Source organism: Pleurodeles waltl, chromosome 1_1, assembly GCF_031143425.1.
Source record: "Pleurodeles waltl isolate 20211129_DDA chromosome 1_1, aPleWal1.hap1.20221129, whole genome shotgun sequence".
Classification (NCBI taxonomy): Eukaryota; Metazoa; Chordata; class Amphibia; order Caudata; family Salamandridae; genus Pleurodeles; species Pleurodeles waltl.
Window position 1 is genome coordinate 801,042,887 of NC_090436.1, and position 23,460 is coordinate 801,066,346.

Here is a 23,460-nt window from a genome sequence, read left to right on the forward strand (position 1 = left end):
CTTCTGCTGTGGATCAGGATAAACATGGTTGACTCACTCCTGGGGAAATGCAGCATGTAGAATAGTAGAAAAGCAGCAAGCACCAGAATTTAACTATCTACACAATTCAGATATGACAGCTAAGTTGTCCTCATAACTGTACAGTGGATTTTATTTATTTTTATTTATTCTCCAGTCCACACACAGGTCCAGGAAAGTGTGCCCACACACATCATTGCCACACACTGGGAAAATAATTAGGGGAACATTGCTTGAGACACAATAATTCTGGGCTCACAACACCAGGCCTGACAGAGTTGCAGCATTGCCGGGACCCTTCCCATGCCCTGCAGCAGTCCCTGGGGCAGCAGACATTGCTCCACCTGGAAGGCACAAGCATGCTCTGCACGTCTGCTTCTCAATGTCATTGGCGCTCCCACTGACACTTTCTGTCTGCTCAGAGCAGCCAAATAATGTCAGCTTTTTTTTTGCTAATATCGGGTTAGGTACAGGATCGGATTGGGAAGGCAGGAAGTCGGGCATTGGTCTTCGCCTAAGAGTCACCTGTGGGCCGGGTTTTTCTAAGCCCTTTATCACCCAGCCGACCCACCCTTCATTTCTTCGCCAGGCCACTGTAATGTGAGGCAGCCCCAGTGTCATTGACAGTGCGGCTGCACGGACTTTGGGCACTCTGAGGCCCGTATTTATACTTTTTGACGCTAAACTGCGCTAACGCAGTTTAGCGTCAAAAAGTTTTGCGCCGGCTAACGCCATTCTGACTTATGTCCCCTGGGCATGGTCATTGGGCATTGAGGCATGTAGGGGGGCACAAATCAGGCCCCCCTATGCCAAAAAAAATTATTAAAAAAAATATATATTATACTTACCTGAACTTACCTGAATGTCCCTGGGGTGGGTCCCTCCAGCCTTGGGTGTCCTCCTGGGGTGGGCAAGGGTGGCAGGGGGGGTCCCTGGGGGCATGGGAGGGCAGCTGTGGGCTCATTTTGAGCCCACAGGTCCCTTAACGCCTGCCCTGACCCAGGCGCTAAAATCCGGCGCAAATGCGGGGTTTTTTGGCCCTCCCACTCCCGGGCGTGATTTTTGCCCGGGAGTATAAATACGACGCATTTGCGGCGCAGTCATTTTTTTAGACGGGAACGCCTACCTTCCATGTCATTAACGCAAGGAAGGCGTCCACGCAAAAAAATGACGCTCTTTCCTCATACTTTGGCGCTAGACGCATCTAACGCCAAAGTATAAATATGGCGTTAGTTTTGCGCCGAATTTGCGTCAAAAAAAACTACGCTAATTCGGCGCAAACGGAGTATAAATATGCCCCTGAATGTGGGAGAATCATTCGGAATTGGCACCAACCTCTGTGCAGTTTTTTTCTATAATCTTTGGCCCCAGAATCGTCTGCAAATTCCATCTGATGCCAGTTTTTAACATTAAGGGAATTCCTAACCGATAACTGAACACCATTTTCAAGAAAGCCTGAGTTTACCAGCAGCAGGGTGTGCAGTCTCTCTACCACTTTATTTGAAATAGTAACAAATACCGTTCATTTGTAAAGTCACTGCTTATGCTCTCATTGCATCGCTAAATTATTTTTTTTAGCAAACAGTAAAAATATATCATTTTTTGTGAGGTAATGGATCTAGACATTTTAATGTTGGCAAACGGTATATATTAAACACTGAGGGAGTACAGTAGTAGAATTCAAACACATCAGTGTAACACTGATCATGCTAAATTGAGTTTATCAGATAGATAGATGACGCTTTCACCCCACCATTTAAGGCACTATGAATATGCAATGATCGTCTTGGAAGTTGTAGCTACTGACCTTCTATTTCAAGGATTTTGCATCTTTTTTTTTTAGAGCTCCTCATTGCTCAAAAGGGTGCACTTTCTGATAGCAATGTCTTTCTATGCAATAAATTGCTTGGTTTTACACGTGTAAAAGTGTCACTCTGAGTGTCACACATTTGGCACTTGAATGTCACTCAGTACACCGTAAGCATGAAAATTTAACACATAAGCAACCTGAATTCTTGGCAGTTCCATTTCTGGTGCTTTCCAGCAGTTTTAACATCTTCTTAGAGTTTGTTGCTCAAATGGGTGTATTTTCTGATATTTATATATGTTTCCCTCGCCTTCATTGCTTGATTTTCTCATGAGAAAGTGTCACTCATAGTAGATGAATGTCCCTTATAATTACACGGAAATTATGAAAATGTCACACATAAGCAATCTGAAACCTTGGCAGCTGTGTAGGCCTTTCGTCGCACACTTCAGCTTGACCTCTGTGGGGCTGCACAGACCACAAAGAGCAGTGTTCCATCTCCCCTGAGGTGAGAACGGGAAGAGTAAAGCAGCCTCCGGCTGGTAGGGGAGAGCGGTGTCTGGTGATACGATGGCCATTGGGCCATCTTCACTTCAGCCCCCATTGCACCCCTACCTCTGAGGGCAGCCCAAAAGCTTTGCTCTTTACTTCTCTTCCAGACCATAGCCCTGAGGCTATAGTGGACTGGGGAGGGGTGAGTGGGCCGTCATGGTGCCAGTGTGTTTGCACAGGCCTAGCTGTGAGACCACCTTAACCAAAGCTGCCAACTTTGGAATCCCGGCGTTAGCTCAGCATTCTGTGCAAATCACTTAATCTGCCGAGGCCTAAAACAAAAACAGATGTGATCTCCTAAATGCAACTGGTGCTCATGTAAATTGCCCTTAGGACGAGTACACACTATACAAAACAACAGCAACATTGTTTAAAAAATAAATAAATAACCAGCCATTGTTCATGTTTTAAAATTCTGCAAAGGCCAGAGCATGATAAATAAAGAGAAATTGTTGTATATAAAAAAGTTAATACCCATCAGATCACACCATTATATTTCACGTTGCTCCCCCGGCCGAAATGCAGTGCTTCTAGTTTTTACCCACGTTACTGGCTCTAAAAACTATAAAATTATAAAATGCTAGAGTTGCCAAACATTTCTATAAAAATGAGTCCAGTGAGTCTAATCTGTTGGTGCTTCATGAAAGGACACGATCCGGGAAAGTGGGCCACTTTTTTTTGGAGTGCCGGGCCTAATTGTGATCCCAATCCGACCCTGGGTAGGTATAGTACTGCCCATTAATGCAAGCACAAACAAAGCTGCATTCCTGCAGCTCTGAAAAACAGTATGCACACCGCTACAGCATGTGGTTCTGTTTCATGCTCTATTGGATCGGTGTTTACTGTTTCCCTGATATTAAAACAAACATTGCTTGCAGCAAGCACAAATGCACAAATGCATGCAGTTTTCCGTCCCTTGAAAAACACACATGCAATGTGCAATGTGCAAACACACATTACAATTTCAAAACCACCCGTTTGCAAACATGGCCACATTTTAGCTGTCTAAGTCACTAAGGGTAGGGTGACCAGATTTTGAGGAGCAAAAACCGGGACAGGTCAGACATAAGAGAAGGACTAAATACTTTACACACACTTTTATGTCTGGCATGTCCCGTTTTTTTGCGTAGTTTTGTGAATGTGTGCCTATACATGTGTGTGTTTACATACATATATATCTGCACCCTCAGTCTCTCTGCTGGGAACACACAGGGGACTGTGTTGCCTGACAGTAACAGATAAATTACTTTAATTATTGCATACTTTGTAGGCTTAAAGGAGAGCATACCTTGAATTTATGCTTCCTTAGATAATCTGACCTTTGTCCCAAAAACCGGGACATTTGTTTTAAATTAAGAGAAGCGTCGGGACACCAGGACAGTCCTCTAAAAACCGTGACTGTCCGGGGAAATCCGGGACGTCTGGTCACCCTACTAATGGGGATCACTTCTATTTTCGGTGGCCGACCCTAGTATCTGGCCCAGCCCGACTTTGATACTAGGCCGGGAGTGGGACGTGCGAGCACGTAAGAAAAGAAGGCGGCCCTCGGCAGCATTTACTGTCTTGTGCCATACGTGTCACGGCTTCAGCCAAACCGGACCAGAAAATGTTATTTCTGCAGCACGAAAGCACAGTTGCCGTAGCCATGGTTTACAGTGCAGTGCAGTGCTCGCAAAACGCAGAATCACTTTTAGAAAACACTTCGGCTGGTACATCTAATTTTAAACGCGTTTATAAACGGGATTCCGTTGTGAAAGCAGCGCCATCCCAGTGGCTTCGTTTTCCCACACACGAGGCAGAAGTCACACAGATTACTGTAATTTGAGATCCCTTCACAGGACGCAGCTCCCTCGCGCTCCCTCTACTGGGACAGTTTCTTCCTTTTCTGAAGCAGCCAAGAACTGCAGCGGAGACCTGCGCAAAAAATGTCACTCATGAGATGCATTATAAAACAGAAATAAAATCACTATAATATAACGTATACAAAATAAATCTATATGCTAATGCAAGAGACTTCTCTGTAGAAACCAGAAGGATATTTGACAAAAGTTTAAACTGTAAATTGATTTGACTATAATAAGCAATTAAAACGAAGTATGAAACCGTCTATGAGAAAATATATGTGATGGAAATAAAATACAAGAGTGATGAATTAAGGAGGGTCGGTCATTAAAATGTAGAAGAAACAAATTGACTAGAATTCAGTAGAAATAAGTCAACTAGAATTCAGGAGAAACAAAAAGACAGGGTTTCTGTTACAGATAGATAAACATGCTTGTATTTTCTTCAAAGCAAGGATGAGCTGAAAACTGAACTGCTGGATAATGATGTAAATCTATATATTCACTGTGTAACTTGGATTCAGATATGAGCAAGGAACGTAGCCCGAGGTAGCAGAAGCCATGAATTGGAAAAGTGAGCAAGTCTATCCACCTACTATAGTCCATAATTCATTGACCAAATTAAGGATGAATCTTTGTGGGTCACTAAAGTCCAACTATTTAACATCCCTTTACTACTGTTCTTAAGGGCCCAATTCAGGCCAGTGACAGCTTTGTTATTCTTTTGATGCTCATGTTTTGCCTTATTTTACGAATGAAGGATGATAAATTCGCCATAAAAAGCAGAGAATGTCTTGCACATTTAAAATATGGTGAACTTACTAGTGGGTTGAAAAGTTTTATGTGGCCTTAATTTACTCTCAGAAAACTCTATAAAATTTATAAAGCCCTCAAAACTCACATTAGATTGAAAAGTCACACCTTTTGGCACAGTCTCATAACTTTTGAAACACTTTACCTATATGGACATACATTTGCATGCTGAGGCGTATTACAAATTGGGCAAGTAGGAATAAAATTATCAAGTGCACAACAAGGATTTTCCTTATTGCTGGTGATGTCAACTTTTACTACTGGACATCATTGCTAAAAACCATTGCCAAAGCCAGAAGGTCCTAAAGTCGAGACCTGTTGGCTTTGTCAGTGCTTGTTTAGATCTGCTAAATACATAGAAAAATACATTTCTTTGATTAGAAGTTTTAGTAGTGTTTTTTAAGAGAACAATGGTATGTATTTTATATTCTAGTATACCGCTTTGAAATGTTCTTCCTTATTCCCAGGTTTTCCAAGGACAGTTCCACAAGCAGAAGCGCTGGATAAAGCTTACCAGATAGACTCTGTGATTGATTTAAATGTACCATTTGATACCATTAAACAGCGCCTCACTGCACGCTGGATTCACCCTGCTAGTGGAAGAGTCTACAACACTGAATTCAGTCCTCCCAAAGTCACTGTAAGTAGTTTTCATGAACCTAGAGTTTAATGTAAATTTGTGTGTGTATATTTTTTGGACTTTGCCTTGTGTTGCTTTAAATGTAGTTTGTGTTACCTATGTATCACTGAGATCAAAGAAACCGCATTGGCCCATAATGTGTGTGTTCAGCCCACAGTAAACTGTGAGTATTTAGCGAATGACGACAGAATACTAAATGAGAATCACACTACCAGACCAATTCACAAAAACATTTAAGAGTATGGTGCTAGATACATTCTGTGAACCAACCTCGAAATGTCAGACATTCTTACAGTAAAAGTGCAAAGGTATCGTATTTTTCTATATGTACTAACTGAATATGTATATTCACATTGTATTTACATTTTAGATGTTTTAGGGCCAGTTCAGAAAGGCATGTAAGAATACCGTACAGACTGCTACAGTAGCACTACATTATATACTCGAAAATGCCTTTGTGTAAAAGCTCCTAAGTGTTACAATAATACATTTTTGGGGTTTCGCTTGTGCTGTGCTTGTGAAATCTATACTAATTTAATATAAATCTTAAAAAGGGGCTTGCATCCCGCCCCCTTGCTTTCCTTGGTTCCTCTGCTTGCCACTTACTTTTCCTCCATTTCTATTGGCTGTCACACTATTTTCTTGCATTCACCAATGCTTGTTCTTCCTGTGTTTTCTTATCAGTGTCCCAGCGTCGAAGTACTCCTTTTCATCCGCTGTTTACTTTTCCACATGCATTTCATCTCCTTCACCCCTGTCCTCCTCCCCCTTTCTGTGGTGTCATCCTCCACCCACCCTACGTGGTGTCACCCTCCCACCTCGCCCTTGTTCTCTTCCTTCTTTTGCCAGCAGTAAACGCCTGATGCAGAAAAATAAGTGCCAGTGAGGAGAGGCTCTTATTTTGTTTTGTACCGGAGCCAGAGGGAGCGCTTTGCCTGAGCACTAGTTTCATACTTTCATTACACCCGAAGGCAGTAGGGATAGACCTTTGTTTTGTATGCTGTTTTATACAGCGCAGAGTTGACCCGGAGGTATTCGAGCACTTTGCTCGAGCACCAGTTACATTCTTGCATTATCATTCTGTTGTAAACGTGCAAAATACAATAGCTGATGTTGACGCATCCATGTATATGGCTATGTATTGGTGGTTTCATTTTTAAATATAGGTCAGAGAATTGTGACTTAGCCAATGGCTAAAAAGCTTTAAATATACTGTTTCACAAGAAACACATCACAGTACTGAAGCATGACTGAGGCCCCTTGCACATTAGTGATAATGGGCATTTCAAAGAAGGGTACTCATGTGCCTCCGTGGAAAACAAGGAACCCCGAAAGAATTCCACCGCATCTATTAATGTAACTGAATCAGTGCTGCGAACAGAGTGTATATTTGTCTACATTTTACAACCCCTGAAAAACGCTGTTGAAAATTAAGGCAGTTGAGGAATCAGTCCTCTCTATTTCATTCTGCCCAATCTACAAAGATAATGAAATCAAACTCTGTGTCGCGGTTTTAAGTTCCAGTGTGTGTTACTCTTTGCATGATGTGATTTGAGGATTCAGCAACTAGCAGCATATTTTAGGGGGCATGTGCATTATTTCACTAAGACCTGCATCTTTATGTATTCTAACCAGCTGTGTTTTGTCCGTTTTATCTCAAGCTGGCATTTTTGTTGTCCATCTTTATCCCTGTTAAAAATTATGATAGTTCGGGTCGGACTGGCTTATAGGTCAGTCAGGCAGTTCCTGATGCATTGGGCTGACAGGTCATGTGTGGGCTGTTTTTTGGCTTTTTGTGGGCCAAACCTGCTTTACTTTGCTTTAATTAGGACTATTTCTAAACAAAACCATGAGATGCTCGGCCTACTCTTCTAGTCTACTCCTTTGGTAACATAAGCCACGACTGCTATAGTAACTCATTCCTTATGCATGCAATATAAACATACAAGTTTCCTTGTGTTTCCCTTTATTTACATATTTCTGGTGACTCGAGGGATCTATACATCTGGCTCAGCCTGGCTTCCCTTTCTGGTGATCCATCTCTTTTCGGAGGGTGGCTTGCAGCTCTGTGGCATCTACAGTGTTAGGAAGTGTCTGAATAGATCTGAGACAGATTTTTATCTCCACATGCTTGTCCAATTTCAGCACACCTCGTTTGTGATGCATTGCAAGTAACATAATCACATTTGCCAGAGGTGCACAAAAATCCCAGTGAGCTTTTAAAACTTTTGTCATGTTCTCATGAGGGTGTGTTGATTTAAAGCAACGTGCCCGGACTGTAAGTTTTGCCTGCACCACGTTTGCGCTGTTCGTCTTTGATTTTTCCTCTGCCCTTTACAAAATCTTCCTATAGCTGCACCCATTTCAAGCGTACTTGTCAGCTGCATTTGTTTTTTCTTTGTCCTCCACCCTTTACCTCATCTTGCCACTTTATAGTACCACCAGTAACAGCACAATATATTGCTTTTCTCTATAAACAAATCATAACAATTGAGCTTCAGAAACTTATATTCCACAACTGTTCACCAAGCTACAACTTAAAACAAAAAACAGCTTACTATTGTCATTGGCGAAACCTAATGCATTTTCCAATGCTTGTTTACATTTGTGGCGAAGTTGGTGCAGTGCCTTATGCCTGCAGGGTGGCCAGGCCAAAAAATAATACACAAAATAGTAACACAGTGGAGGCTGCACCAGTTATGATTTCTAGTCTTCTGGCATACAGAGTACACAACATTCCTTGTGTAACATTCACATTATGTATTGTGTAATTTCGTTAAAATGTGAAAGAATTAATATTTTAAAAAGTAATATTACCCAAGTGGCTTACCTTGACAAAGTCAGATCTTGAACTATAAGAGACGAGACAAATACATTTCATCCAATCCATTGCATGTTGTTCAAACACTTCATTGTCTTGTTTCAACCAGCACCAAATTCGAACCAGTTGAATACCGTGTGATGATACAAATAAAGCTATGCTAGGGTCCAAAAACCTTGCCCCATGATTTACAGTATATAAGATCTATAGAAGGATGAAACAATGAAATTGCTTTAGGAAGAAGTAATCCCTCCTCCTTGGGGCTCAATATGAAACTTAAGCGGGGGGACCGTGCTGCTCTCCCCCATCCCTCCTTGCAGTCCTGGGGACTGTCACCTCCCTGGGGCAATTCATTGCAATTAAGTGGGGTGAGTGGGCGTGGCCTCCTACAGCTCCATGGACCTCCACCTCCCTGGAGCAGAAATAACATGATGAAGGGGTCCAGTGCGGACCCCTGACCCAGGGGACCACCACCTCCCCAGGGCTAAATTAAAGGTTTGAGGGGGCCATGCAGCCCCCCGTTGTGGAGCCAATAATGGCCCTGGGGACTGCCACCACCCATCCAAGAGGGGGGGCCTCATGGCCTCCTCCCCTATTAAATGAAGGCCGGGCCCTAGGAGATGGATCTGCCACATTAGGCCCTAGAGTCCATGGATCTGCTTTTAAATTGCTACAAGTATGCAAATGTGCAAATCACCTGAAAGCTCTGCCCGCTTGGGTCCGCACTGTCCACCTTAGTAATGTGCAAAGGTCTTCCTGCCCTTTACCAGGATGATGTACAGCTTACCAAGAAGCCTCTCAGTGCGTTTCCCGCTGATTTTGGTGACTCGTTCTTGATGCTGAGGAATATGAGGACTTGTTCACAAAACAAAGAAGCACTTTAAATAACTAAGAAGAATGTCCCTGGTTTGGTGGAGATTTACGTCTTTGTAGTCTTGTTGGCCTCTCTATAGCAGGATTCATGTTATCACAGAATTCTGGAGAAAGACACATGCAGAACAATTACATTGCTAAACGCACGCAAGGTCGCCTGGAGACATTTCCTCGTGGTCCATTACGCAGCTGTAGTGTAGAGTACAAACTGGACATGTACCCTACAAGGTAGCACTTACTACCTAACTAGTAGAAAGTACTTCAGTTGGGTAGACATTTTGTGCAGAACTGTGGACTCTCGTTGGGTAAACGGGCAGGTGCGGTTCCTTTGTGGCGGAGTCACTCATGCAGCTACTGACACCCTCACAGACCCACTGAAAGAATCACGCACCCACTCACAGACCTACTCACTGAAAGACTCACTCACCCACTTACAGACCCACTTAGGTACTCATGCACCCACTGAGCAAAAACAACAAGTGATGGACGGAATGCTGAACATTGTCAAACACTCACCCCCAGTCATAGATCTGGGTTTAATCCATCGTTCTTTTGCTCACCATGCCACCCCAGTTTGGACCCAGCCATATGCAAATCAGTCTTGACCCTGTTCCTCATGGGAACAGTCCAGACCGAACTGCCAAGCCAGGTCCTCACTGGCCCGGAAACAAGCATCCTGGGACCGGTTTCGGGGTTTCACCCCTCATCAGCCAGGCTAGCTTGAATCCAGTGGCATGGGAAGCACGGGACCCACGTCTGGGCATACCCTTCCCACTTAGGGCGACAAAGCAAAAACAACAAGTGATGGACGGAATGCTGAACATTGTCAAACACTCACCCCCAGTCATAGATCTGGGTTTAATCCATCGTTCTTTTGCTCACCATGCCACCCCAGTTTGGACCCAGCCATATGCAAATCAGTCTTGACCCTGTTCCTCATGGGAACAGTTCAGACCGAACTGCCAAGCCAGGTCCTCACTGGACCGGAAACAAGCATCCTGGGACCGGTTTCGGGGTTTCACCCCTCATCAGCCAGGCTAGCTTGAATCCAGTGGCATGGGACCCACGTCTGGGCATACCCTTCCCACTTAGGGCGACAAAGCAAAAACAACAAGTGATGGACGGAATGCTGAACATTGTCAAACACTCACCCCCAGTCATAGATCTGGGTTTAATCCATCGTTCTTTTGCTCACCATGCCACCCCAGTTTGGACCCAGCCATATGCAAATCAGTCTTGACCCTGTTCCTCATGGGAACAGTCCAGACCGAACTGCCAAGCCAGGTCCTCACTGGACCGGAAACAAGCATCCTGGGGCTGGTTTTGGGGTTTCACCCCTCATCAGCCAGGCTAGCTTGAATTCAGTGGCATGGGAAGCACGGGACCCACGCCTGGGCATACCCTTCCCACTTAGGGCGACAAAGCAAAAACAACAAGTGATGGACGGAATGCTGAACATTGTCAAACACTCACCCCCAGTCATAGATCTGGGTTTAATCACAGACCCACACACCAACTCACAGAGACACTCTCACACCCAGAGACTCCCTCTCACACCTACACAGACACTGTCACACCTTCTCTCACACCCAGACTTATACTTACACCCAGACAGACAGGTCCTGCCACCAACACCAGCCTCACACGGTCGAAGGCCTTGCACGGCGCAGAACTGGGTGGTTTTCAGGGGGGTCACCGTGGCTAACCTGGGCTGTGCACGGCCAAAGGCAGTCCACAGCAGTGTTTGGATTAACGTATAATAATTTAAATTACTTTATGTAAAAAAAAAAAAACATAGTAATTCACTGAAAACAAAATGGACTCCTACAAAACCTTAGAACTTCAGCAGTTATAGTTGGTTCTTTCAAGTAACTATAACTTGTGCCCTAAGGTCACCTCCTAACCATGCACTGCTAATTACCCCAGATATTTCAGCACTCATGACAACATCTATAACCTTATTAAAAATATAAAAGAAGCATTATCAGTAAAATGAATGAAGAAAAATCTGTGCGTGAGAATAAACATGGTGGAAACCCCATATATTCACATTAAAACACCTATATGTTTTCTAGTCCGAAGTGGTTTTATACCTTCCAAGAAAAAAGTGGCGGGTGACTTTAAAAGGAAGAGTTATATGATTGGCAGAAGCTGGCTTCCCTTTAAATAGACCTCTAGCTTTTTTTTCTTTTTAATTAGTTTTGGCGGGAGGTGAAAGGGAGTTGGGTTTTCTGAGAGCCGATTTGAAAGCATATATATTATTAATAATGAGTTCTTGTACTGTGCATTTTGTTTAAGTAAGGGAAAGGGCTTTTTAGAGACATTTAACATGTTTACATTTTTAAAACACTTGTTTGTTGAATCTTGGCTCGTATTTTTGACTATTTAGTCATGTGAGATATGATTTGAAAAGACTGGTAGATGCCACACCGGCTTTTATTTCCCGTCAACAAGGCATTACACGCCGAAATGCGTTGAGAATTACAAGCCTGCTGCCCTGTGGTGTAAATAAAAACACTTGGATTTCAATATTGGATTAGAGCTGCTGCTTTTCTTTGTTTTGTTCTACACCTTTGCAGCCACCATGGAGTGTCTGTGGCCCCATACGGAGCAACTGGAAGTCGGGGATATATACATATTTAAAATCAGGACATCCAAATGGGACAGACTATAGTATGGGCGAGAAAGTCTTTGATTTTCATGCTACAGAGGTGTACACACACACACACACACACACCTCTGTAGCATGAAAATTAAAGACTTCCTCAGCTGTGCTGGGGTATGTTGCAAGGGTAGCTTAGTGATTTTCCTGGAGTTGTGGGCTTTGCACCCCTCGTTAAACCCTGCTGTGCTGCCTGTATTCAGCCAGGCAGCATAGTAGGTGATTTCTATGCAAAACTCTGTCCCTGGAGTCATAAAAGGGCCGTTCTGAATGTGAGCAGTCACAGCACAGTGATAATGCATGTGTTCACCCTCTCTCAAAACCTGAATATTTATTTATTTTCCTGGTAAGTGTCGGGGCGCCAGGACCGTCATCAACAAGCATTTGCAATGTAATAGGTCTCGCATTTGCTTGAGCTAGAGCTATTGGCGTTGTAAATTCATAACTGGATTTTTCATGCCACATAAATTGGTCAACCCTGTCTCATAATTTGGTCTTTTCATGCCATACAACTCCAGTGGCCCTGCATATAACTAAAGCTCTTCCATTAACCTTCTTCCTCTATCTGCAGCAAAAATGAAAATGTTGCTACTTAGCATCCTGGTTTAAATCTGCCATGCTACTTCTTAAAAGTTCCAACAGAATGATCATCTTCCAGCATTCATTTCTAAACATAAAGGGAATGATACTTTTGTGTATTTGATATTGAACGCTAAAGCTGCAGCGAGGTTCCAGTAAGATGATTAAAGAAGGATGAAAAAACATCAAAAGATAGCACAAATTGTTTCAGAGTAGGACGTGGGTTGCCGGTGGAAAGAACATCTTGACAGTTTGGCGCATGTTCTTTTGGAAGCCCCTCGCCCTAGGTGTTATAATCTGAAGCAATGTTGCAGGCAGCAGCTTGTAGAGGCCTGGAATGCGGATGTTAGCAGGCCTGTCACTAAGTTTACTTAACACTCATTTGATTCAGTCTGTTTCAGAGCATAAAGGCAGGCGCTAAAGACCTACTCGGGCTCTGAAGACAGCTGTTTGCGGAGAGATAAAGATTGTACTTAGGAGATTCCCATTTTAGCCAGCACACAAACTCGCATGCCATCTCCTCATTTGACCTAGAAAGACATTTGAAGGCTTGTTTTATTTATTCATAACAGACGTGGTTTAAGTTCAAACTGAAATATTTTCTACAAACTATGGTGACTTTAAGATCACATGTTCAAAATCACATGGATTTAAATCAGTCTCTATATCTATTAATACACAAAATTGTGTCTTTTGCTTGATGCGCCTACTTTAAAAGTGTTACCTGAGAGTGTGTGCAAGTTCTGTGCAAGCATCTGTGGTGGTCATGTGACATAGGACGCTCAGTCCTGGTTCCCTACCATTAAACAATAAAAGGTCCTAACAAGTAATTAAATAAAAAATGGAGGTGATAAACATAAAGCGCGGCGAGCCGCGCTGTAACACTGAAAGGAACTGGAATGCCTCAAGCACTCCATGGAAACGTGGTAGAACAGGGAAGAGTGTGTGGCACAACGACTAGCGCTGCCAACTTTGGAACTGAGGTCCCGGGTTTGAGTCAAGGCATCGGCTAAACATTACTTAATCTCGCCGTGCCTACAAAAAAATGAATGTCCTTGTGTAGTGTAACTGGTACTTATGTAAAAGCTCCAATACCTTCAGGTGGAATTTAGGCTACTTAGCAAACAAGTAATTAAATAAACACACCGGGCAGGCACACTTAGTAAACAGAATCTAAACCAAAGAAGCGTGGAAGTCCGGCTGGGCAGCTGAGAGAGAACAGCGAAAGGGGCCGCAGAGCAAGGCAGAGCAAATGTGACCAAGATAACATCCTGATTTTCAGCTTTGTTTACAATAAAGCTAAGCTGAGCGCAAGAATGCTCTGCAAATGAAAAGGGAGCTACACCGAACAGGAGCAGGAAACTAAGAGAAATAATGTCACCTAAAGAGCACATGAACATGACAAAGCGTAATTATACAATAGTTGGCCCCTGCTCCCAAAGAATAAAAAGAGGGACAAATAGGCATGACTAACCACAAGCAAACCAGGATTTTTAAATGATACAGACATGAACAAGTGAAATGGCTTTAAGCCCACAGTACAAGTATACTTAAAAGTATACAAAAGGCCATATGATTACGCTCAATCTAAAAAAAATAGGACTGTTCGGTCTAGTCCGGGATGTCTGGTCACCCTGCGACAGATGCAGTATTCCCACGCCCATGTTTGTAAACCAAGCCACCCTTTGTTCCCCAGGAATGGCATCCAGCCCGTGTGACCCAGCCACCCTTACCTTATCTGAACTCTACTTGCCATCAGAAACCTCATTTAACAGCTGCCTCCTAATGATCATCTGTTTTTTATATTTGTCTGTGCATCTGTTATACGGTGTTTAAAGACAATTAAGTTAGCGGCATACATGCTACAAATCCAGTAAATGCAGTACAGATGGAAAGAGAGAGCATCGAAAAAAGCAGGAAACGTAAGGTATTTCACTATTGAAAGGAGAACAGTGTTTTTTAGAGGTCACTATTCTGTGGGTCTTTGTAAGAATGAATGTCTTCTGGTGCATTCAGAATTGTCCTATATATATATATATTATATTTAAAGAAAGAACCTTTGTGCTATTTTTTTTCCAACATTTGCAAAGCCAATAGTGCAGGTTTTAATGTGATAAAACCATTTGTGAATGCAGCGCCTGTAAATGGCATTTGTGAATTCCTGAGTTTACTTGTGTTGGCACATCAAACCTGTTTACTTTGTCACTGTTTTTTGTTCATGCTGACATAATTGAGTGGGTGGTAATAAATACTGATTTGAAAAATGCTTTGGCCATTTTAAAATCAGCCTTGGCTACTAACTTTGTCCTTTGGTTGTAAATACTAGCAATAGATCTCATGGCTTCAGTTGATGAACTGTGAGCATTCTGTTGTCAGCCTCCTGGGTAACTTACTCCCAAAGTCGTTCCGGTGGAGCTGATCTACTTATAATGAATGAGTAGAGTGAAAAGTATCACATGCTTTGGTTGGGTGCCTTCTGCTAAGGTGAAATAAGTAATCTAGGGCCTCATGAATAAAGGGTGATTGCATTTGCAATCTTCATGACTTGGTCAATCAGAGGATCTTTGAATTATATAACTTTAAAAAATATATATATTAAATCATTTTAGCCATTCAGAAGATGTTTTCTGCACCCCTAAATGGTTTTAGGAATCCATAAGAAATGTCGAGATACCAAAACACCTTGCTGTACTGTTAGCTATTTTTAGATCGCTATCTCTGACACCTGGTTCTTTCACATTTGTGTGGAGTAGAAGTTTTCCCACGTACAAAAGAATGGAAATTGTTGCAGAACACCAATTGCTATACCAAGAGGACAGCACCAAATATATTTTTTACGAAAATCGAGTAGGGTGATTAGTATGAATATATATATATATATATATATATATTAAATTGTGGGGTTCCCTTAACTGCCTTTTTTTTGGGGGTGGGGGGAGGCAATTGTTAAGGTGCCCCCCGTTGTTCAGGACCAATTTCCCGGACTTTCTATAAGTGTGCACTACATATATGTCAGTACAAATATGCAGCTTCACAATGTTAACTCTGAATATGGCCATGTGAGGTGTCTAAGTTTGAGAAAATGTACCCCCAATCCAATTCTGGTATTTGGGGGCCAATTCCATGCACCCTGGGGGCTCCACCATGGGCCTGCGGTACGGTCAAACCAGCTCTCTGAGGTCTCCGCTGCAGCCCCAGCTGCTGCAACCTCACAGACGGGTTTCTGCCCTCTTGGGGTTTGAGCAACTCAATCCCAGGAAGGCAGAACAATGCATTTCCTTTATGAGAGGGGTGTTACACCCTCTCCCATTGGAAATAAGTGTTACAGGCATGGGAGGGGTATCTTCCCAGAGCCTCTGGAAATGCTTTGAAGGGCACAAACGGTGCCCTCCTTACATAATCCAGCCTACACCCGTTCAGGGACCTCCAGTCCCTGCTCTGGCGCGAAACTACTGGACAAAGGAAAGGGAAGTGACCACTCCCCTGTCCATCACCACCCTATGGGTGATGCCCAGAGCTCCTCCAGAGTGTCCTTGGCGTTAGCCATCTTGGATTCCAAGGTGTGAGGACCCTCTAGGAGCATCTGAGTGGCCAGTGCCAGCAGGTGATGTCAGAGACCCCTACTGATAGGTGCATACTTGGTTAGGTAGCCAATCCCCCTCTCAGGGCTATTTAGGGTCTCCCCTCTGGGTGTTTCCTCAGATTCGGATTGCAAGGCTCCACCAGGACTCCTCTGCTTCAGCTTCTGACCTTCGCGTCAACCACAGACTTCTCCAGGAACACTGTAACTGCAACAAAGTATCCAAGTAGGCTACAGCAACTTTGTTGCTGTTGCTGGCAAGAGCTGAAGTTGCAGTTTCCAGGTTGTGCACGCTCTGGGGACTGCCTGTCTTAATTCTGGACCAGAAGGACCGAAGGGTCCCTTCCCTGCTTCAGCAGGCACCTCTCTGCAATGACAACCGGTAATCTGGGAGTCATCTCCTGTTGACGAGCTCAATCCCTGGAACATAGGTGGTGGACCGAAGTGATCCTGACTGGCCAAAGGTCCAGCTGTCCAAATTTGGTGGAGGTAAGGGTGTTCCTCCCCGTGCCAGACAGTACCCCTGTGCACCGCGTGTTCTGCAGCTCCTTGGGCTTCTGTGCACTTCTCCAGAAATCCTTCTTGTGCAGCGTAGCCCAGGTTTCTAGCACTCTATCCTGCTACGCTCAGCTCCCTGCGTTGTTCTCCGACGGCATGGGATCCCTTTGTGTAGTGCTGCGACAACTGCATTTTGCAACTCCTTTGGCCCCATGTTCTGGGATTCCTGTGGGTGCTGCCTGGTCTTCTGAGGGCTCTCTAAAGTGCTGAGAGCCCCCTCTGTCTCCTCGGTCCGAGTTGAGACACCCAGGTCCCTCCTGGGCCCAGGTAGCACCTTTTCCCACCAACCGCGACATTTGAGTGAGCCAAGGCTTGTTGCCAGAATCCAACAACGAGAACCACCCTGCATCCAACGACTTAACATGGGACATCTCTTGCACTAAGCAGGAACCCGCAGCTGTCTTCTTTGGTGCATTTCTGACTTCTTCCAATCGGAAATTCCACTTTTGCACCTTCATCTGGGTTAACAGGGTCTCCAGTTCTTCCTGGATTCTTCATCAACTTCTGGACTTGGTTTCCTCTCTCCACAGTACTTCAGGTCCAGGAATCCATTGTTGGTTCCTTGCAGTGTTGCTTGTTTTTTTGCATAATCCTTTACCATGACTTCAAGTGTGTTCTGAAGAAACTTGCTGTACACTACTTCTGTTTTCCTGGGCTCTGGGGTGGGGTAGGTTACTTACCTTTGTTATTTTCTTACAGTCCCAGCGCCCCTCTACACACTACACTTGCCTAGGGGGGAACCGACATTTGCATTCCACTATTTTAGTATATGGTTTGTGTTACCCCAGGCCCATTGCAACCTATTGTGTTTTTCACTGTTTGCACTATTTTCTGATTGTGTACTTACCCGATTTTGGTTACTAGTGTATATATTTTGTATAATACTAACCTCCAGAGGGAGTATAGCCTCTAAGATATGTTTGGCCTTCTGCCACTAAAATAAAGTACCTTTATTTTTGGTAACACTGAGTATTGTCTTTCTTGTGTATACGTACTGTGTGGCTATAGTGGTATTGCAAGAGCTTTGCATGTCTCCTAGTTCAGCCTTGGCTGCTCTGCTACAGCTACCTCTAGACAGCCTAAGATGCTAGACGTTGCCTACATTTCACTAAGGTGGATCACTGGACCTGGTATAAGGTGTCAGTACCTCTGGTACCCACTACAAACCAGGCCAGCTTGGCCAGCTTCCCACAGTGACTATTGTTGTAAATGGGCTATCCTCACCTAGGTACTAACATTTATTATTAAGCATGCACTACATTTTAGAAGCACCACAGTCAGTCCAGCACTTTAGAGTGAGTTGCCTATTTCACAAGTACTTCCTTTTTGAGAATTATCACTGGTGGTTTCTTTTGGAACCTTTTTCAAATGTTGGTCCTCTCTAGTCTCTCATTGAATAACACACAAATAGTCTAGGGTCACTGAATAAGGTATGCACTAATGTGACTGATGATACCATATCCTGCTTTAATTTCAAGATTACAGTTGTTTGTTCTTGTACATACACGTGCACTTTTGCTTATCTGTTGTTCACTGTATCATCAATTGGGCCATTGAAGACCATTTTTCTTTTACCTGCTAACATTGTGGATTAAATAATTTTACCTTCAAGTTGGCTTAGAGTATTATTAAACCCACATTAATAGTAATTAGTCAAAGTTATTTTTGGTCGAACGTTTATTATATTTGTGCTAAATGAGACCACAGTGCACTATAGTTGCCTGTGTACACATTTTCTTGACACTAATTTATCAATTTACCTACTTCTGGAGAAAATCCACAAAGAAGGGAAATAATTGGCGATAAAAACAATGACACATAGAGCCAGAGCAGAACGATCATCTATATGGCCCCTAAGCTCTACAACTGCTCACAACAGTCTGTTGTATTGACAATAGTAAAAGAAGAGATTCACAGGTGCAGCAACTACTTCAATCTCTGACCTGCTTCCACACTAGAATGCTATTTGCTATTCAATGCAATGAATATCAGTCTATACCAGATTCATGCTGTGAAGGACGATGTCTGCTAGTCTCTAGGTTGCAGTGTTATAGATTCACATGCAAACTCACCTTTCCTCCTGAAGAGTTTGAAAAACCAAGGAAAGCATGCACACTTGAAGTACAGATGGGTCTTGCTGTCCTAGCGGGTTCTCAGTATAAACGCTTGCTGGTTGACACCCATCTTGACCATAAGGCTACCACCAAATGGTTGAAATATGCAAAGCATTTGAATCCATACTATTTTTGTCTACAAAACTACTATTACAGGTAAGTAACTGGTTTCCATATCACATGCCATGTCCTCAGAGGCTGCACCTATTGAATCTCATTGTCTAGCATTTGAATTTCGCTCCAGTTATGGACATTAAATGAGGGGCATGCACTGGGAGCATGGAATACACTTACATTGAAAAAGTAGGCAGTATTAATCTGTGTAATTACAATCTATTTTACATGGGCACTTACAAGATGCTTCTCTAAAGTATAACATTTCTGCTTTTCATAGTGTTTGTATGAAAACTGCGTTGTTTCCAACAGCTTGTTGCACTTTCTCACGACTGCTTGTTGCAATTTATTTATGTATTGTTGTTTCTGGTTCTTAAGCTTGGATACTACTTTCTTAAACAACTAATATTTCTAATGTATTCCTTGCATTCGAGTTGCACTTGCACACCTCCATAGCACAGAATATAGCAATAACCATTTATTCACTGTGCTGCCGCAACATTTGTTTGTAAGATCTTACTCAACTCTTTATATTGCTGTTTTAATGGTGTGTAATTATAAGAATGTCCTTGACATTAGTTAATTGTACGGCATTGATTTTAGGGTCTAATAAACAAAGATTATTTTGGGGAGGAAGTGTGACGTATTCCTGGAAATTTCCGGCAGTATTTGTACCTTCTCACGGAAGAACTCTACGTATTTGACCCTAAGACTCCTATGGGTTGTATTTAAAATCCTTCTATGTATTTAACTTCGCTTGTTTCTATATTCATGACATATTAATGATAGGCTTTGCTTCTACCTCTTCTGTCTGCTGTGCAAGATTTATCTCCATAGATGTGTTCCAGCGATTTCCTTAATTTTACAATAAATCCAAAAAAGAGCTCAAAATATGTATTTGAAGCTTGGGAGTTAATACATTAAATCAGTGAGAATTCATGTATCACTAAATGTCTAATAACATGGATATAGAAGTAGCTTGTGGGTAATAAATATTTAGAACACTTAAGGAAAGGAATGAAAAAGCTACAGGGCCACCTTTTATGGGGTTCAGTTTGCGATGCATTGTGGAGTTTACACACCTCTAAGTGGAACTGGAGCGCAAATGGGTCCTTATGGAATGTGTGGGAGAAGCCATTATCCAGTTGCCTTAAATATGGTTTACTAAGATTTTATTTAAACTATTTGAACAGGGCATTGACGACCTCACTGGTGAACCTCTTGTTCAACGTGATGATGACAAGCCAGAAACGGTTATGAAGAGACTCAAGGCTTATGAGGTACTCACAAGACCCGTTCTAAATTACTATCGGTGAGTTATTGTTTTTCTCTTATCAGCTACTGCATAGTCTGTCCAGAATGTAACTCATTGATATTTAAGAATGTGTTTACTTTGTTTTCTCTTATCAGCTACTGCATGGTCTGTCCAGAATGTAGCTCATTGATATTTAAGGTTTTGTTTACTTTCAGAGTCTCTTGCTTACTTGTGTAACTTTTTTTCTAACTAAATATTCTAGTTTTGTACAATTTACAAGTTCTCATTTTTTATTTTATGTGGGTAACGATGGAGCACGATGGGCCTTTGTTGTGCTGTTACCAGTGGGCTAAACTATGACCTGATGAACCTACGGTTCTTGCCTTTGTTACATACGTGTGTGGGCACTGTGTGTCAAAGTTTATGGTTAGACATCCTTGAACTAAGTACATTTGTTGGGTTGTAGTTGTCTGGAGTTTTCTGTGTAGCTTGTTCATTGAGTTAAGATTGTTTTGTCTTTTAAATTGCATGGGCAGCAGAACGCTTAGTTCTGCCAAATGTAATGTTGTGAGGAGTACCAAGTTGATGAGAACATGAATAATGAACACTTGGGAAAGAGACAGGATAAGAATATTAGAAGCAGGTCTCTGGGAAATCTTAATTGTGCTGGCGAAATGTGTGGAATTAACAAGTTTTGCATCACGTGAAATTTCCAGAATTACTTGAAATTTTGCAGTAAGCAATTTCACATAATTTTTGAATGATAGAGATTTGTGTATGCAGAAAATATCTTGTCAATTTTATTTTGTTAGAACAAGTCTCCTACCGGTATCTCGCAAGAGTTTTTTAAATATCTGAGATGCACACTTGCATGGAAAAAACACATACTTGTAAGAAGGACAATAAAATTATTGTTTTAAGGACGGCCTGTTGGCATGGAGGCATCCAAGGGCGATTGCCCTAGTCTAGCATACTTAAAACGAGAGTATCTGTGGGGCCTTCGTCAAGTGGCATGAGAGTTCACACTAGTTCTCGCAGACACTGAGGAGGTCGAAATGAATAGAGATCGAGGTTAAGGGGGTGAAGGAAGAAAAGCATTGGTGGCTGTCAAAGTGGACACAAAGGTGTCTAAAGGAAAGCAGGGAAAGAGGCTTGAAGGGCTATTGGTTTTATCACAGTGGATTATAGCAAATAGATGCATTAAGCTTCAGAGTTGAGCATGAGGTTTTTCACGACCAGCAAGCTGCAAGTGTGTATGAGTCACTGGCTTTCTCGTAAGTACTTCTGTGTTCAGCCCAAAAGCGTGGAATGCATTAAATAAATTAGTTGATTATTAAAAAACACGTTTTGTACTAGAAACCGCAACAGGTACAGATATTACAATGAATAGTTAATAAGAATGTGCAAACAAGATTTTGAACCAGGGTAGTCTTCATATTAACAGACGCTGCAAAGAGGTCAAGGAGTAAACGGAAAAGAAGATTTGTATGTCAACAGTGACCAGTTGGTCACCAAACCCAGTGGAGGAGCTGCTTTCCCTAGAGAGATGATGTCAGGCATAAGGAGAAAGCATTGCAGAACTTGGCCATGGTGACCACCTAGTGATAGGGCAATAGGGACAGTTAGAAGAGTCATAGGGCCACATGTAGCAAACATTTTGCATGGTGCAAACTGCGAAAATCGCAGTTTGCGCCATGTAAAATGCCGTTTGCGATGCTCATTCACAATTTGCGAGTCGGTACTGACTCGCAAATTGTGAATGCGACTCGCAAATAGGAAGGGGTGTTCCCTTCCTATTTGCGACTCGCATCGCTATGCTTAATTGCTTGGTGACCGCAAATGCGGTCACCAAGCAATTCGTAGTTACCACCAGTGTCACACTGGTGGTAACCCATTCGTAAAAGGGAAGGGGTCCCCATGGGACCCCTTCCCCTTTGTGAATGTTGCCAAATAGGGTTTTTCAGAGCAGGCAGTGGTCCAATCGACCACTGCCTACTCTGAAAAACCGAAACCAAATGGTTTTGTTATTGTTTTTATTTTGCAACTCGTTTTCCTTTAGGGAAAACGGGCTGCAAAATAAAAAATAAAAAACTGCTTTATTTAAAAAGCAGTCACAGACATGGAGGTCTGCTGACTTCAGCAGGCCACCATCCCTGTGAGTGCAGGGACTCGCTATGGGGTCGCAAAATGGACCCACCTCATTAATATTAATGTGGGTCTTTGCGACCCCATAGCGACTCGCAGTCGGTGTCTGAGACACCATACTGCATCCGATTTTGCGAATCGGACTTTGCTACATCTGGCCCATAGTGTTTCCATCTTGAAGGTTTTGGAGGTTGAAGGTGCTCCAAGTGACCGAGACGAGCACCATGCTAGTGTTTTCTAGAGTAAAAACTGTTAAAAGTAGGATTTGCTTAAACTTTTTAAAGGTTACTGAGTGACTGTGACGGATGAGCATAGAAAGCAGATAGCTGGAGTTATTAAAAAAAAAAAAAAAAAAGGACCTGAGAGAGAGGTATAAAGACTGTGAAACCAGGCCGTTAGCTGATCACAGAGGTATGTAGAAAGGTGGAGAGTAAATCTGTTGAGTACTAATGTTTCAAGAATGTGTTTGGTGTAAGGAGGAGTAGTTTAAAAAGTTAGAAGCAGCGGTGGGGAAAGGGGTACAAGTGCTGTAAATCGTGACTGTGGAAGGTTAAAGATATTGAAAAGGTGCTTGAAGGAGAGAGGAGAGGTTTGATTATCTGTTGCTCTATTGGGCACATTCACTTGCTGTGCGCAGTGAGGCACCTTTAAATGGGTCGCTTCCCCTAGCACAGATAAAGCACTGCCTTCAGGGTAACTGAAGCAGCTGGTCTGTCTTTCACTTTGCAGTAGGCAGCTTGGCCTGCCTCTCCAAGGGGGACAGAAATCCCCTGGCAAGTGGGTGCAGTGAGGGAATGCGCAGCCTGCTGGGGAATTTCTGAAGGCCTGCCAACTCACATGGTCCTACTGTATGTCACACTGTATCGGCTTCCTTCACGCAGTCACCAAATGGGGAGCTGATCTCACATGGTGGGAGGAGAAGTGAGCTGGAAATCACCCCCCCTCCCCCCAAAGAGAGGGTGTTTACCTTGTGTGAGGAGCCCTGGCACAGCTTATGTCCATTGGTGAGTTTACAACCTCCCTGTGACATTAGTGGGATGTTCGGAAGCTTTGGATTTTTATTTCGTAGGAGGTTTCGTAGGAGTGAC

At 42.9% G+C, this 23,460-nt stretch overlaps 1 protein-coding gene across 1 annotated transcript in view; it reads left to right on the plus strand.

The window, feature by feature from the left end:
- AK3 (adenylate kinase 3) overlaps positions 1-23,460 on the plus strand; it is a 69,434-nt gene that overhangs the window by 40,371 nt on the left and 5,603 nt on the right. The window contains exons 3-4 of the mRNA XM_069228302.1: positions 5,499-5,671; positions 20,166-20,284. Coding sequence (XP_069084403.1) covers positions 5,499-5,671; positions 20,166-20,284 — 292 coding nt within the window. The remainder of the gene's footprint in view (positions 1-5,498; positions 5,672-20,165; positions 20,285-23,460) is intronic.